The 12,278-nt window shown below is 43.7% G+C and overlaps 1 protein-coding gene across 1 annotated transcript; it reads right to left on the bottom strand.

Annotated features, from left to right (window-relative positions):
- Positions 1-8,178: 8,178 nt before the first annotated feature.
- LOC131309512 (uncharacterized) lies at positions 8,179-12,000 on the bottom strand. The gene is made up of 2 exons (XM_058336132.1): positions 11,905-12,000; positions 8,179-8,629 (listed from the first exon to the last, which is right to left on the bottom strand). The coding sequence occupies exons 1-2, from the start codon at positions 11,998-12,000 to the stop codon at positions 8,420-8,422; spliced, it is 306 nt and encodes a 101-aa protein (XP_058192115.1). The 3' UTR covers positions 8,179-8,419.
- Between the last annotated feature and the right edge of the window lie 278 nt (positions 12,001-12,278).

Below are 12,278 nucleotides of genomic sequence, written 5' to 3'. Positions count from 1 at the left end.
TGCACCGTTTTGGTGTGGTTTGGTACCGTAACGAAGTACTCGTACGGTATTGCACAATTTTGGTGTGGTTTGGTACCGTATGGATGTACTCGCACGGTATGGCACCGTTTTGGTGGGGTTTGGTACCGTATGGAAGTACTCGTACGGTATTGTACTCTTTTGGTGCGGTTTGGTACCGTAACGAAGTACTCGTACGGTATTGTACCGTTTTGGTGTGGTTGGGTACCGTATGGATGTACTTGTACTGTATTGCACCGTTTTGGTGTGGTTTGGTACCGTATGGATGTACTCGCACGGTATGGCACCGTTTTGGTGTGGTTTGGTACCGTATGGAAGTACTCGTACGGTATTGTACTCTTTTGGTGCGGTTTTGTACCGTAACGAAGTACTCGTACGGTATAGTACCGTTTTGGTGTGGTTGGGTACCGTATGGATGTACTCGTACTGTATTGCACCGTTTTGGTGTGGTTTGGTACCGTAACGAAGTACTCGTACGGTATTGCACCATTTTGGTGTGGTTTGGTACCGTATGAATGTACTCGCATGGTATGGCACCGTTTTGGTGTGGTTTGGTACCATATGGAAGTACTCGTACGGTATTGTACTCTTTTGGTGCGGTTTGGTACCGTCACGAAGTACTCGTACGGTATTGTACCGTTTTGGTGTGGTTTGGTGTACTCGTACGGTATTGCACCATTTTGGTGTGGTTTGGTACCGTAACGAATTACTCGTACGGTATTGCACCGTTTTGGTTTTATTTGGTACCATAACGAAGTACTCGTACCTTTTGCACCGTTTTGGTGTGGTTTGGTACCGTATGGATGTACTCGCACAGTATGGCACCGTTTTGGTGGGGTTTGGTACCGTATGGAAGTACACGTACGGTATTGTACTCTTTTGGTGCGGTTTGGTACCGTAACGAAGTACTTGTACGGTATTGCACCGTTTTGGTGTGGATAGGTACCGTATGGATGTACTCGTACGGTATTGCACCGTTTTGGTGTGGTTTGGTACCGTGTGGATGTACTCGTACGGTATTGCACCGTTTTGGTGTGGTTTGGTACCGTGTGGATGTACTCGTACGGTATTGCACCGTTTTGGTGTGGTTTGGTACCGTAACGAAGTACTCGTACGGTACTGCACCATTTTGGTGTGGTTTGGTACCGTAACGAAGTACTCGTACGGTATTGCACCGTTTTGGTGTGGTTTGGTACCGTAACGAAGTACTCGTACGGTATTGCACCATTTTGGTGTGGTTTGGTACCGTATGGATGTACTCGCACGGTATGGCACCGTTTTGGTTTGGTTTGGTACCGTACGGAAGTACTCGTACGGTATTGTACTCTTTTGGTGCGGTTTGGTACCGTAACGAAGTACTCGTACGGTATTGGACCGTTTTGGTGTTGTTTGGTACCGTATGGATGTACTCGTACGGTATTGCACCATTTTGGTGTGGTTTGGTACCGTATGGATGTGCTCGTACGGTATTGCACCGTTTTGGTGTGGTTTGGTACCGTATGGATGTATTCGTACGGTATTGCATCTTTTTGGTGTGGTTTGGTACCGTATGGATGTACTCGTACGGGATTGCACCGTTTTGGTGTGGTTTGCTACCGTTTGGAAGTACTTGTACGGTATTGTACTCTTTTCGTGCGGTTTGGTACCGTAACGAAGTACTCATACGGTATTGTACCGTTTTGGTGCGGTTTGGTACCATATGGATGTACTCGTACGGTATTGCACCGTTTTGGTCTGGTTTGGTTCCGTATGGATGTCCTCGTAAGGTATTGCACCGTTTTTGTGTGGTTTGGTACCGTATGGATGTCCTCGTAAGGTATTGCACCGTTTTGGTGTGGTTTGGTACCGTATGGATGTACTCGTACGGTATTGCACCGTTTTGGTATGGTTTGGTACCGTATGGATGTACTCGTACGGTATTGCACCGTTTTGGTGTGGTTTGGTACCGTATGGATGTACTCGTACGGTATTGCACCTTTTTGGTGTGGTTTGGTACCGTATGGATTTACTCGTACGGGATTGCACCGTTTTGGTGTGGTTTGCTACCGTATGGAAGTACAAGTACGATATTTGTACTCTTTTGGTGCGGTTTGGTACCGTAACGAACTACTCGTACGGTATTGTACCATTTTGGTGTGGTTTGGTACCGTATGGATATACTCGTACTGTATTGCACCGTTTTGGTGTGGTTTGGTACCGTATGGATGTACTCGTACGGTATTGCACCGTTTTGGTGTGGTTTAGTACCGTAACGAAGTACTCGTACGGTATTGCACCGTTTTGGTGTGGTTTGGTACCGTAACGAAGTACTCGTACGGTATTGCACCATTTTGGTGTGGTTTGGTACCGTATGGATGTACTCGTACAGTATTGGACGGTTTTGGTGTGGTTTGGTACCGTATGGATCTACTCGTACGGTATTGCACTGTTTTGGTGTGGTTTGCTACCGTATGGAAGTACTAGTACGATATTGTACTCTTTTGGTGCGGTTTGGTACCGTAACGAACTACTCGTACGGTATTGTACCATTTTGGTGTGGTTTGGTACCGTATGGATATACTCGTACTGTATTGCACCGTTTTGGTGTGGTTTGGTACCGTATGGATGTACTCGTACGGTATTGCACCATTTTGGTGTGGTTTAGTACCGTAACGAAGTACTCGTACGGTATTGCACCGTTTTGGTGTGGTTTGGTACCGTAACGAAGTACTCGTACGGTATTGCACCATTTTGGTGTGGTTTGGTACCGTATGGATGTACTCGGACGGTATTGCACGGTTTTGGTGTGGTTTGGTACCGTATGGATGTACTGGTACGGTATTGCGCAGTTTTGGTGTGGTTTGGTACCGTATGGATGTACTCGTACGGTATTGCACCGTTTTGGTGTGGTTTGGTATCGAATGGATGTATTCGGACGGTATTGCACCGTTTTGGTGTGGTTTGGTACGTATGGATGTACTCGCACGGTATTGCGCGGTTTTGGTGTGGTTTGGTACCGTATGGATGTACTCGTACGGTTTTGCACCGTTTTGGTGTGGTTTGGTATCGTATGGATGTACTCGTACGGTATTGCACCTTTTTGGTGTGGTTTGGTACCGTATGGATGTACTCTTACGGTATTGCACCGTTTTGGTGTGGTTTGGTACCGTAACGAAGTACCCGTACGGTATTGCACCGTTTTGGTGTGGTTTGGTACCGTAACGAAGTACTCTGACGGTATTGCACCATTTTGGTGTGGTTTGGTACCGTATGGATGTACTCGCACGGTATGGCACCGTTTTGGTGGGGTTTGGTACCGTATGGAAGTACTAGTACGGTATTGTACTCTTTTGGTGCGGTTTGGTACCGTAACGAAGTACTCGTACGGTATTGTACCGTTTTGGTGTGGTTGGGTACCGTATGGATGTACTTGTACTGTATTGCACCGTTTTGGTGTGGTTTGGTACCGTATGGATGTACTCGCACGGTATGGCACCGTTTTGGTGTGGTTTGGTACCGTATGGAAGTACTCGTACGGTATTGTACTCTTTTGGTGCGGTTTTGTACCGTAACGAAGTACTCGTACGGTATAGTACCGTTTTGGTGTGGTTGGGTACCGTATGGATGTACTCGTACTGTATTGCACCGTTTTGGTGTGGTTTGGTACCGTAACGAAGTACTCGTACGGTATTGCACCATTTTGGTGTGGTTTGGTACCGTATGAATGTACTCGCATGGTATGGCACCGTTTTGGTGTGGTTTGGTACCATATGGAAGTACTCGTACGGTATTGTACTCTTTTGGTGCGGTTTGGTACCGTCACGAAGTACTCGTACGGTATTGTACCGTTTTGGTGTGGTTTGGTGTACTCGTACGGTATTGCACCATTTTGGTGTGGTTTGGTACCGTAACGAATTACTCGTACGGTATTGCACCGTTTTGGTTTTATTTGGTACCATAACGAAGTACTCGTACCTTTTGCACCGTTTTGGTGTGGTTTGGTACCGTATGGATGTACTCGCACAGTATGGCACCGTTTTGGTGTGGTTTGGTACCGTATGGAAGTACACGTACGGTATTGTACTCTTTTGGTGCGGTTTGGTACCGTAACGAAGTACTTGTACGGTATTGCACCGTTTTGGTGTGGATAGGTACCGTATGGATGTACTCGTACGGTATTGCACCGTTTTGGTGTGGTTTGGTACCGTGTGGATGTACTCGTACGGTATTGCACCGTTTTGGTGTGGTTTGGTACCGTGTGGATGTACTCGTACGGTATTGCACCGTTTTGGTGTGGTTTGGTACCGTAACGAAGTACTCGTACGGTACTGCACCATTTTGGTGTGGTTTGGTACCGTAACGAAGTACTCGTACGGTATTGCACCGTTTTGGTGTGGTTTGGTACCGTAACGAAGTACTCGTACGGTATTGCACCATTTTGGTGTGGTTTGGTACCGTATGGATGTACTCGCACGGTATGGCACCGTTTTGGTTTGGTTTGGTACCGTACGGAAGTACTCGTACGGTATTGTACTCTTTTGGTGCGGTTTGGTACCGTAACGAAGTACTCGTACGGTATTGGACCGTTTTGGTGTTGTTTGGTACCGTATGGATGTACTCGTACGGTATTGCACCATTTTGGTGTGGTTTGGTACCGTATGGATGTGCTCGTACGGTATTGCACCGTTTTGGTGTGGTTTGGTACCGTAACGAAGTACTCGTACGGTATTGCACCGTTTTGGTGTGGTTTGGTACCGTATGGATGTACTCGTACGGTATTGCACGGTTTTGGTGTGGTTTGGTACCCAATGGACGTACTCGTACGGTATTGCACCGTTTTGGTGTGGTTTGGTACTGTATGGAAGTACTAGTACGATATTGTACTCTTTTGGTGCGGTTTGGTACCGTAACGAACTACTCGTACGGTATTGTACCATTTTGGTGTGGTTTGGTACCGTATGGATGTACTTGTACGGTATTGCACCGTTTTTGTGTGATTTGGTACCGTATGGATGTACTCATACGGTATTGCACCTTTTTGGTGTGGTTTGGTACCGTATGGATGTACTCGTACGGTATTGCACCGTTTTGGTGTGGTTTGGTACCGTATGGAAGTACTACTACGATATTGTACTCTTTTGGTGCGGTTTGGTACCGTAACGAAGTACTCGTACGGTATTGTACCGTTTTGGTGTGGTTTGGTACCGTATGGATGTACTCGCACGGTATTGCACCGTTTTGGTGTGGTTTGGTACCGTATGGATGTACTCGTACGGTATTGTACCGTTTTGGTGGGGTTTGGTACCGTATGGAAGTACTAGTACGGTATTGTACTCTTTTGGTGCGGTTTGGTACCGTAACGAAGTACTCGTACGGTATTATACCGTTTTGGTGTTGTTTAGTACCGTATGGATGTACTCGCACGGTATTGCACCGTTTTGGTGTGGTTTGGTACCGTATGGAAGTACTAGTACGATATTGTACTCTTTTGGTGCGGTTTGGTACCGTAACGAACTACTCGTACGGTATTGTACCATTTTGGTGGGGTTTGGTACCGTATGGATGTACTCGTACGGTATTGCACCGTTTTGGTGTGATTTGGTACCGTATGGATGTAATCGTACGGTATTGAACCGTTTTGGTGTGGTTTGGTACCGTATGGATGTACTCGTACGGTATTCCACCGTTTTGGTGTGGTTTGGTACCGTATGGATGTAGTCGTACGGTATTGCACCGTTTTGGTGTGGTTTGGTACCGTATGGATGTACTCGTATGGTATTGCACCGTTTTGGTGTTGTTTGGTACCGTATGGATGTACTCGTACGGTATTGCACCGTTTTGGTGGGATTTGGTACCGTATGGAAGTACTAGTACGGTATTGTACTCTTTTGGTGCGGTTTTGTACTGTAACGAAGTACTCGTACGGTATTGTACCGTTTTGGTGTGGTTTGGTACCGTATGGATGTACTCGCACGGTATTGCACCGTTTTGGTGTGGTTTGGTACCGTATGGATGTACTTGTACGGTATTGCACCGTTTTGGTGTGGTTTGGTACCGTATGGATGTACTCGTACGGTATTGCACCGTTTTGGTATGGTTTGGTATTGTAACGAAGTACTCGTACAGTATTGCACCGTTTTGGTGTGGTTTGGTATCGTATGGATGTACTCGTACGGTATTGCACCGTTTTGGTGGGATTTGGTACCGTATGGAAGTACTAGTACGGTATTGTACTCTTTTTGTGCGGTTTGGTACTGTAACGAAGTACTCGTACGGTATTGTACCGTTTTTGTGTGGTTTGGTACCGTATGGATGTACTCGCACGGTATTGCACCGTTTTGGTGTGGTTTGGTACCGTATGGATGTACTCGTACGGTATTGCACCGTTTTGGTGTGGTTTGGTACCGTATGGATATACTCGTACGGTATTGCACTGTCTTGGTATGGTTTGGTACCGTATGGATGTACTCGTAAGGTATTGCACAGTTTTGGTGTGGTTTGGTACCGTATGGATGTACTCGTACGGTATTGCACTGTTTTGGTGTGTATTGGTACCGTATGGATGTACTCGTACGGTATTGCACTGTTTTGGTATGGTTTGGTACCGTAACGAAGTACTCGTACGGTATTGCACCGTTTTGGTGTGGTTTGGTACCGTATGGATGTACTCGTACGTATTGCACCGTTTTGGTGTGGTTTGGTACCGTATGGATGTACTCGTACGGTATTGCACCGTTTTGGCATGGTTTGGTATCGTAACGAAGTACTCGTACGGTATTGCACCGTTTTGGTGTGGTTTGGTACCGTATGGATGTACTCTTACGGTATTGCACCGTTTTGGTGTGGTTTGGTACCGTATGGATGTACTCGTACGGTATTGCACCGTTTTGGTGGGGTTTGGTACCGTATGGAAGTACTAGTACGGTATTGTACTCTTTTGGTGCGGTTTGGTACCGTAACGAAGTACTCGTACGGTATTATACCGTTTTGGTGTTGTTTGGTACCGTATGGATGTAGTCGCACGGTATTGCATCGTTTTGGTGTGGTTTGGTACCGTATGCATGTACTCGTACGGTATTGCACCGTTTTGGTGTGGTTTGGTACCGTATGGATGTACTCGTACGGTATTGCACCGTTTTGGTGTGGTTTGGTACCGTAACGAAGTACTCGTACGCTATTGCACCGTTTTGGTGTGGTTTGGTATCGTAACGAAGTACTCGTACGGTATTGCACCGTTTTGGTGTGGTTTGGTACCGTAACGAATTACTCGTACGGTATTGCACCATTTTGGTGTGGTTTGGTACCGTATGGATGTACTCGCACGGTATGGCACCGTTTTGGTGTGGTTTGGTACCGTATGGAAGTACTCGTACGGTATTGTACTCTGTTGGTGCGGTTTGGTACCGTAACGAAGTACTCGTACGGTTTTGTACCGTTTTGGTGTGGTTAGGTACCGTATGGATGTACTCGTATTGTATTGCACCGTTTTGGTGTGGTTTGGAACCGTATGGATGTACTCGTACGGTATTGCACCGTTTTGGTGTGGTTTGGTACCGTAGGTTTGCGCGCCGAACACTTATTTAGGAACGGAGGGAGTAGTATTTTTCTTGGTATATATTGAAACACATGGGATCCAAGAGCCCAAAATATTGAGGGCCGGCCTTGTCACAACCCATTTCGGTAAAAATGGTTATTAGTTGGATATGTGGTTGGTATATGTTACTATATGTTAAATCCGTACGTCTCCACAAGGAGCTGGTTCGGTGTTCAGGCCCTGTGATGGGCAGGCCGGGTTAGGATTGTTGGGAGTCCACCCTAGCTAGCTTGCTAGGATTGTTGGGTAGAGATATATGGTGTATAACTTTGTACATAAATAAGTTCACACATACAAAATTATAGTAAAAACGTATAAAATTTTCCAGTTTATAATACTTATAAAGGTTCGTACATGTATAAGTTATAAAATTTTCATTATATACATACAAAAGTTTATACATATTCAATGTTATAACTTATACTTCAAGTTCACAAACCTAATCAAACTGAATATTATTAAATTTAAGTTCGGCTCATTTACTAAATGAACCTTAAATTGAGGTTTAGGTCCACTTTATTTAGTTCTCGAATCGAACTCGAACAAATTTTTACCGAACACAACTATACAGAGTGATTTGGTCACATTCATCCGAATTCCAGGATACAGCAATCTTTTCTTACTAAATGATAGAGTTCAAATTAATTCATGTGGTTACTCCAACCCCCAAAAACATACAAGTTCTTTTTTTATCAGGCCAAAGATAGATGTCTAAAACATGAACATGATAGGGAAAAATGAAACTGATTTTAGATGACTTTAAGCAACAAAAAGTAAGTAGAACTATTAACTTTTCTCTTCTTCGGCAAACACTAAGAAACAGTAGAATCAATCAGCTTTCTTGTCCGTAGGGAATTTGTTCGCCGCGGCAGAACGCTTGTCCTCCGCAGTTTTAGGGTGTACCTCATCCCTCTCCCTGAAATACATGTCGAAAGCCTTTGGAAGGAATTTGGGAATCAAGAAAGCAAACAAATTTATTGAGAAGTACACCAGATTGGCAATTGCAAGAGTCCTCCCAAACCAATACCATGCAACATCCTTCACCCACCAACAAGAAATTTATTAGCAGAAAGTCTACACACACATACAATTTGTGCACAGATTTCGTTGTGGGGCCCACCACGGGTTCCACACAAATCATCCGAGCTGTTCATTAAATGTAAAATATTTTTTCAAAGGTCCCCGTAAAAAATAAGCTCAATCCGATACCTATATGTGCTCGATCCAACCATATAACTGTTCATTATCCGGAAATCTGAATGAAAAGTTAGATGGTTGGATGAAGCATCTATAGGTATTGGATTGAGACTATTTTTTACGGGGGCCCTTGAAAAAATATTTTACATTTAATGAACGGCTCGGATGATTTGTGTGGGATCCGTAGTGGGCCCCACAATAAAATCTGTGCACAGATTACTGTGTGTGTAGCAGGAATCATTTATTAGCATCCACTAATGTACAAAATACGAACAAACATTGTAGCGCAAGATAATAGAGTACGTAGGGTAAGCAAACAAGATACTTATTTTCGTACTTAATTTCGATATGTAATGATGAAGTCCCTTTCTTTTTCCCCTTTGTTTAAGGCCAAACGCCTACCAATTAAAAATCGTAATCTGAAAAATGCAATGAACATAATTCAGAATGGGTTTTTTGGTATAATCACTTTTTGTTTGTGCAATGCTACCGGTCCTCAACCAAGTGTGATATACAAAAATACCTCTTGTACAGAATTTCTATATGCAGCTCCCTGCTTTCCTTTTATGAATCTCATAATTAGCAGCTAGCTAGCTGCAAGTACCATGTCTTTCATTCTGGATGAACTTTAATGTACACATGCATTTTGTTTTGGAAATCAATTTCCTTCTTAAAACATATATGCAAGAGAAAAAAAAAAAAACTGCAGAGAGTTAACTAACTAGAACACACCTTGTATTGATCTACAATAACCAACTAGAAGAGCTGCTGCGCACATCAAAGTACTACTTCTTTTGCTTTCCGTCAAAGTAAAAATACACGCGGAAAGCCCTCCCACATATCTATATCTTTAGGTACGAGATAAAATTGGTAATGCGTTTTCTCTAGTCGTTTGGGGAATCCAAAATGGACTTCACTATAGTTAAAAATCCCTTTCCCGAGGGCAAGTGGGCCACCATCAAGTGGGACCCACTACAATATTGTTATTTCCTCTTTAAATGGGCCAGGCTACGTGGATTCCTTGTGAGCCGGAAGCACACCAATAATTGGTCCTATACAATTAGTAGATATCCCCACAATGGTGTGACCAATCAATACAGCGTAAAACGATAACCTAATTTCTTTCCCTTTTTTTTTTGAAAGGAGTCATTCATTCATTACAAGCCCATTGGGCAAACAGAACAGACACAGGAATGAACCAAAGCAACCTAAATGTCGATTTCAGACACCTACTGCCGAAATAGGCCCTGCGATAACGCCGATACATAAGAACAAATCTCGGTCTAGATAACAGAGGATCTAAAGATATATATCCAATTTACTTATGATAAAGATTCTCTTTTGAAAACATAAATATGAATAAAGAAAACTTTCAATTTTTATTAATCAAATCATAAACAACCCATCTTGCTCTATGGCTTACATCCTTATGTATAATGATAGACTAGAAAAACTAGAAAAGAAATAAAATAATGAAAAGCAAATCAATCTAAATAGAAAACAAAAAAGGAAATAAAAATCAATCTAATTAAGAAAACCTAATACTCTACAATATTTATGCTAGAACGGATGAGAATCGAACACCACCGGACCACAGGGACCGAAGACTAGTCTTCTTCCAGCCAAAACTGTTGCGCAGCCCAATCAAACACCACCGGACCACCACCAACCCCAACACCACCACTGAAACCCACCAGCCCCAAAACAGACATCTAGAGACACAAAGACCACCAACACCGGACCACTCCTCAATAGGCGCCGGGTTATTTGCCGACCACCATCACCCACCGAATCTAGCAAAACCAGACCGGTACAGACACTAAATTGGGGAAACCAGTCGGGAGAAAACGAGAAAAACCCATAAATCGGAAACAAAAAGGAGATCTCTAACCCCATCTCACGATTATTATCCACCACCACATTCGCCACTCGTTGAACCAGCCGGCCTTTGCCACCAGATCAGGGAGACCATAGAGGAGCCGGTCAAAACCAGAATCACAAACCACTGGCCGAAATCTGAACGCCGGATCTCAGCAACCATGGACAGCACCCAAAAACGGAGAGAAGTCGAAACAGAACCTTAGAGGAGAGGAGAGGAGGGGAGAGATGGGGGGGGGGGGGGGGGGGCGGGGGGGAAGGAGGCGGCGGCCCCGTCCCCCCAAGAAAACTCAGATCTATTTGGGGCGCTTTGAGGGAAACAGAGGAATTGAGAAGTTGGATTTGCAATGGTAAAATTTTGAACCAAACATGCAGCCAGTAAGGAAACACATTATTTACTAAGGTAAACCACACAGTACCTAATCATGTAATGCCCGTTTTATACCCTCGGACAAGAGGTACGTAGTTGGAAACAAGGGCCTTAAACCGTCAACTAGATGTTCTTTCAACGAATGAGATCCTGAAAGGATCCGGCTTCTCTGCAATTGCGTTTGTAGTCTCATTTCGTCCGTTCATCCCAGCGATCAGTGGTTCAAATTTTAAAAAGATCCCTTGAGAAAGAATAGTTTCTTCTCCCGCGGGAGTCTTTCAACAAAATCTCACCATTTACATCACTTCAACTGATTAACTAATAGAATAGGATAGGATCTAGCTCTGACATTTATGCTACCAACTTGTTACTTTTTTGGACGGCTAAGATTGCACCGACGGCTCTCAACAGTCAAAACACAAGATAGCAGGGAAGCCATTTCCTTGAACAATTGGGCGGGCTTGTTCAGCCCATTATGGCGTCCTAACAGATCCAAGTGGACCGTCAAAACTGTTAGAAATGAGGTTGACCCGAAAAAGGCATACAAATGGAATGAACAGGACCCAATTCTCTCTCTCTCTCTCTCCAATCCCCAACTGGATTTTGACGAGGCTAATATTGTTTCATATTATTAGTGAACTCTTGAAAAAGTATCAAGGAGAAATCTTGAAAATTGAGAATTTAGCCCTTCAAAGATCACATTTGATATGAATATGCATACTCACACAGTCTCACACACACACAAACATGTCAATTGATAAGTGAGTACTAGGCAAAGAAAAGCCAGCCACATAGCATGCGAATGATATCGTATCGTAGCACAAAAAAAATAAAGAAGCGGCAGCCAAACGACAGGGATCGATCTTACCGTTGAAGCGAAATCGAAATTTAGAAATCGATTTTGAGAGCAAACTGCAGAGCAAATCGGAGGGGGTTGATGATTGGGAATGAAGTATGTATGCATGGTTTAATTTATATCAAAAAAAAAAAAAAAACGAAGCTGAATGAATATAGAGATTATTAATAATTAATTAGTAGAAATAGAGCCTACGTTTTCTACACTGCTTCCACGTATTCGATTCAGTTTTCTGACGCGTGTTAGTTCTTCGACGTGAAGTTGTTCATGGTGTTCTACGTATCAGTGGAATTTTTTTTTTACTTTATTAGGGGAGTATTAGAGTTTTAGCCAGTTAGGTGCTTGCTTTTCATAGTTTATTGAACACCTAAGCTTTCAGATGATTC

Source organism: Rhododendron vialii, chromosome 12a, assembly GCF_030253575.1.
Source record: "Rhododendron vialii isolate Sample 1 chromosome 12a, ASM3025357v1".
NCBI lineage: Eukaryota > Viridiplantae > Streptophyta > Magnoliopsida > Ericales > Ericaceae > Rhododendron > Rhododendron vialii.
This window is presented reverse-complemented; position numbering and strand designations above follow the sequence as displayed.

Coding starts and splice junctions, on each gene's coding strand:
- LOC131309512 (XM_058336132.1), bottom strand. CDS start 12,000: ATGCATACATACTTCATTCCCAATCATCAACCCCCTCCGATTTGCTCT. Junction 8,630..11,904: donor ATTTCGATTTCGCTTCAACG/GTAAGATCGATC, acceptor TGGTGGGTGAAG/GATGTTGCATGGTATTGGTT.